The 4,958-nt window shown below is 44.2% G+C and overlaps 1 protein-coding gene across 3 annotated transcripts; it reads right to left on the bottom strand.

Moving 5' to 3' along the window:
* Window positions 1-465: 465 nt before the first annotated feature.
* Window positions 466-4,958, bottom strand: THPO (thrombopoietin). Of its 3 annotated transcripts, none has more exons than XM_006869768.1 (5): window positions 4,946-4,958; window positions 4,585-4,712; window positions 4,223-4,309; window positions 1,356-1,523; window positions 466-1,137 (listed from the first exon to the last, which is right to left on the bottom strand). In XM_006869768.1, the coding sequence occupies exons 1-5, from the start codon at window positions 4,956-4,958 to the stop codon at window positions 466-468; spliced, it is 1,068 nt and encodes a 355-aa protein (XP_006869830.1). The 3 variants fall into 3 exon arrangements, with proteins under 3 accessions (XP_006869830.1, XP_006869831.1, XP_006869832.1); XM_006869769.1 differs by having other exon boundaries at window positions 466-1,125; XM_006869770.1 differs by having other exon boundaries at window positions 557-1,120.

The raw sequence follows: 4,958 nt of genomic DNA, 5'->3' as shown, positions 1-4,958 counted from the left end.
TTCTTGAGACCAAGGATCCAACAGCCCCATGTCATTACAGGGGTGAGGGCATCAGAGGGCCTTAAGCTTGAAGCAAAGCAAAGACCCTCTTTGTTTTCTGACATTAGGTTTAGTCTGCCTTTGTTCAAAGGTCAGGCCAATCTGGACTTTTGTAGAATTTCTATATGAAAAAGAGCATATAGAGAATTAGTAAGTTGTAAATATGAACAGAAATAGATCAAAGATAATTAGCTGCTCTGATGAAGATTATTGATAGCTTAAAAAAATGGCTTCTGAAGTTTTATAATATACAGTGAAAAATGATCTCCTCTTCTGTCCATTGTGTCTCCTTTTATCAGGGCTTTGGGTTTTAGGTGAAAGTAAGAAGTCTGGCAGAGGTACAGTTGTCTGCCCAGGCCTCTCCTCTAGATAAAGGAATTGCACATCAGAGACAACACCAGTCTGTGTTGGCAGTACCTCAGTACCTTACCCTTCCTGAGACAGATTCTGGGAGTAAGAGTGGCCTTCGGTTGGAAGAGGGCTGGTAGGAATGGGTTTAGGTGTGGTTGCAGAGGGGTCAGGAAGCTGGGGATAGAGCTGGACCATGGGGGTAGGTGAGGTGGGTGGCAGAGAGAAGAGCGTGTACTGTCCAGTTGGAGGGTGGGCTGGGGCAGAAGAGTCTCCAGGCCAGAGGGTGGGTGGCAAGGAGTCTGTGTCTGAAGTTCCTGGGGGAAGGCTGGAGGCTCTGAGGGCCCTGGGGAAGGGCCCAGGAAAGAGTCCATGAGTTCCATTCAAAGGTCCATGTGTCCTGTTCAGGGATCCAGGGATTTGATCCAGGGGCCTGGAGGTTTGGTTCAGCAGACCAGGAATCTTGGCTCTGAATCCCTGTAGTCTGTACAGAAGTCCAGAGCCAGTAGTCTTGGCTGAGGCACTGGAGTTTCTCTCCAACAATCCAGAAGTCCTGTTTGGGAGCTTGTTCAGTATGAGGAATAGAGAGGTACTGCTTGGGACAGCTGTGGTGGGCAGGGCCTGCCTGGCACAGAGGGTGGGCCCTACTACAATCAGTAGGAAACGCACCTTTCCTCGGAGCAGTTGTTGAAAGTTCAGGAAGATGGCATTGGGATCCTTGTGAGCCATGGTCCTGCCCTGTGGAGGAAGCTGAGGGCAGAGGATGGGCCTGAGGCCAGAGACTTGGGCTAGAGATCGAGCCTCCCTTGTCTTTGTGGAAATGATATAGGCCTGTCACACAGGCTTTATGGTTGGGAGGTAGCATTTCTTGGTAGGTCAACTCTTTTGCCCTCAAAATCCCTAAAATGCCCACTTTCCCCTCATGTCTGGGTCAGAGAAGAAGACAGATCCCTTGACTGGGGACTTACCTGGGTTCCAAGAAGGCCCTGCAGGGCCCCAAGGAGAAGGCGAACCTGTCCAGAAAGCTGCCCCAGGAGGAGTGAGAGGCAGGAGGGTCCCAGTTGTCCCCGTGCTGCCATCACTCCCTCCAGCAGAAGGGTCACTGCTCCCAGAACATCCTGTGCCTTGGTCTGCTCCTGGGAGAGAGAGGGAAGAGAGAAGAAGCTCTTCAAAGGGCATGTTAACAGTGGGGGGCAGGGAGTCTAGGAGTAGCCAGCAAAATGAATCATAGAAGCTGAAAATTGGACAGGACCAAGGTCCCACCCAGCATAGGAATTCCTTCACAGTCTCTGGACAGTTGGTCATCAGCCTCTGCTTGAATAATTCCAGTGTCCTGTAACCTAACCTGGTGCTACAGTTAGTTTTAGAAAAGCCCCTCACTCCTACCACCCCCATCCTATTATAATATGCTGAAATCTGTCCTGGTATAGCTTTTTACTTTTGGTTCTAGCACTACAAATCTACTCTTTCTGCATAAAAACCTTAGGATCATATAGGTTTGAGATCTGTGAAGAAACTTGAAGAATTGCAGTGTTTTACAGATGAAAATCTAACATAAAGATCATAAAGATGAAGCAAAGGGACTTGCTAATAAGTGACAAAGCTGGGCTGGATTGCAAGGGTTCCATAGGACGAGCCCTTCTTTTCTGACCCAATCCCCTTAGAAAACCTGAGGGAATTCTAGGGATTTTGTGTGTACAATGAGTGGTGCAAAGGTTTAATATGCTTGACTGCTCACTAAAAGATTAGAGGCTTAAGTCCACCCAGTGGTACTTCAGAAGAATGGCCTCATGATCTACTTCCAAAAAATCAGTCATTGAAAGCCTACGGAACACAGTTCTCCTCTGACAAATGTGGGGTTGCTGTGACTCAGAATCAAAGCAATGGCAATTAGTTACTGATTGAGGGCACCTAACAACAACAACAACAATTTTGGTGAGACTATACACTGTAGAACATACTCAATTTCCCCATGTAGTTCAATAACATGGCAATAACGTTACGTCACCATTCTTGCTGTCTCTACCATATTATTTCACCACCATTGACTTACACTTACTACCCCCTAAAGTTCTCACCTACGCTTTACAGTTACTATTGACAATTTGATCTCATATACATGATTATTTAAAAGAGTATTATGCTCATGTCAGACATTGCTTACTAATTTAGCGAAACAGTTGTTTAGTTTAAGGATGACTTCAGGGAGAATTTTCAGTTCATGGTTTGAAGATTTTCTCAGAGCAATAGATTTTCCTTCAATCTCAACATAGTTGTTGTTAAGTACCACTAAGTCAGTTCTGATTCATAGTGACCCTGTACAGGGTTTCTGAGGAACAGCTGGTAGGTTTGAACCACCAACCTTGTGGTTCAAAGTCCAGTGCTTATCCTACAGTGCCACACCAGGAGCCCTACAATCTCAACAGATCCAGTAAATCTGGATTCTGTAAGAGTTTGAAATTCTGTTCCACACCCCGCCCCCATTTTTGATCAGGAATCCTCTATTGGCTCTTTGATTGAATCATTCAGTGATACTAGCTGGACACCATCCAATTATTCTGGTATCATGGCAAAAGAGGCAGTCCAGTTCCTTCTCTAATTCCTGGGTCTTTTGCTGTTCCAGGTAGATAGAGACCCATTGTATCTTAGATGGCTGCTCATAAGCCTCATAAGCGTTTAAAGACTCCAAACAGATTTAACCATTCCTCATGTAACATGTTTTCTAACCTCTCACTGCTTAGTTGCTTCCTTCTGGACACATAGTAGCCTGATATGGCCTTTCATAACAATAATAATAAAACTTAAAAAGTACTCAATTCAGTACTTGTTGAAGTGTAGTCGGATCAGAATAGAGTTTTATAGGAGTATTTCTATATCTGATACTGAACATCTCCTAAAGCAACCTAAAATTGATAACTTTAAAAAAATAGCTGTTTTACTCCAAGACCAAGTCCCAAAGATAAAAGCCTGAAGTCTAAAGATTTGGATGCTAACATTTAAGCTAACATTGTAATAGTCAATTCTAGTTTTTCAATCTTAAATGAATGCCTTAGGTTTTATGTGCCTTGTTATGAATACCTTTGCAATAAACTAAATGAGTTTATACATGAAAAAATAAAATAGCTACTTTAGTAATGTAATATGCTAAGTTTGGGGTCAACTCACCCCTCTCAGATTTGTTTTCATAGCAAGTTCTAAGGCTAAAGTTTCTAAAATGGAAGCAGGAGCGTTTGTGGCATGAAAACTAGAATAGGACTTTACTCCATAAATTGACATATGTAGAATTTTACATACAAGGGGACTTTTCAAAGGTTGTGGGAAAAAACGCCATTATCTTTTAATTACCTCGGAAACCCTGTACAGGGTCGCTATGGGTCGGAACCGACTTGACGGCACTTAACAACAACAACAACAACATCTTTTAATTAGATTTTTCTACAAACTTTTTGAAGCCCCCTTATACATCGCTGTTAAATTTTACCTTGTTTTTGAGCTAGCCTTTCAGTGATTTGATCTTGATTCTACCTTTTGTTATTTTAGCTGTGCTTCCCAGCTTTGTGCCATCTTTTTAGCCAATTTAGAAAGGTCAAACACATGGCTATGAGAGATAGAAATCTCCAGCTTTGCACCTGTATAACATGTTGGAACTGCAAGCCCAAGATGATTTTTGTCCACAGGATATCATCATAGGAGAATGTGGGTTGGGTTAGTTAGGCCAAGCTGAAGGCAAGGTGTTTTTGGGTGCTGCAGAATTTTGGAAGAATTCACAAGAAGCAATAGAAAACTGATGAACAGAGGATTTAAGAAAACCAAGTGAAGGCATGGCCTTTCTTACCGTCTGGGTTTTCCATTCTCCCAAGCTGAAGTCTACTGCAGGCAGCAGGACAGGTGTAGACAAAGGGTTAAAGTCTGGGCACTGGCTCTGTTGAAAAAGATTGGTTGATGGGAGGCAGGAGCTGAAGTAGATGGAGGTATGGTGGCCCAATGACCAGGACAGGCTTCCATGAGGAAAATGTCCGGACTAGAGCTTTTGAAAGAGGACTGTGTTGTAAATCATAACCCTTTTCAGGGAGTGATCAATAAAAGTGGTCCTGCTAAAGACACATAGTGACTGGATCAGGAAATGAGGGAAATGATGGAAGTGAAGGTCTCATACCAGTGAAGTAGATAGAGGGCATAGTGCTTGGGAATTCTCACCAGTCTGCCGTGAAGGACGTGGGAGTCGCGAAGCAGTTTGTTTAGGAGTCTGGGGTCACAGGCAGGAGGAGCCGAGCTGGACAGAGTTAGTCTTGCAGTTAAGAGAAGCATGACCACGAGGAGCAATTCTTGGATGAGGAGAGGTGAGGGTGAAAAAGGATAGATAAAGAAGAAATAAGTGTGAGTGGTCATCCAGGAATTCCCATTTAGGACCAGGACCTGACATGTGGGGAATCTGCCTTTCAGACAATTATTCCTGGGAGACTGGGCTCCCCTGCTCCCGCCCCACAGCATGTCTCCTCTCTCTGTCTCTCTCTACCATGTTCTGATCTGGCAGTAGGCTCCTCAGGTATGTTCTTACCAGTCAGCTCCAT

This window comes from Chrysochloris asiatica, unplaced genomic scaffold (genome assembly GCF_000296735.1).
Source record: "Chrysochloris asiatica unplaced genomic scaffold, ChrAsi1.0 scaffold00135, whole genome shotgun sequence".
Taxonomy (NCBI): domain Eukaryota; kingdom Metazoa; phylum Chordata; class Mammalia; order Afrosoricida; family Chrysochloridae; genus Chrysochloris; species Chrysochloris asiatica.
Note: the sequence above shows the minus strand (reverse complement) of the source record. Positions and strands in the feature narration are given on the sequence as shown.

Coding starts and splice junctions, on each gene's coding strand:
- THPO (XM_006869768.1), bottom strand. Junction 1,524..4,222: donor GAGAATGGAAAACCCAGACG/GTAAGAAAGGCC, acceptor TCTCTCTCCCAG/GAGCAGACCAAGGCACAGGA. Junction 1,138..1,355: donor AGGGCCTTCTTGGAACCCAG/GTAAGTCCCCAG, acceptor CTCTGCCCTCAG/CTTCCTCCACAGGGCAGGAC.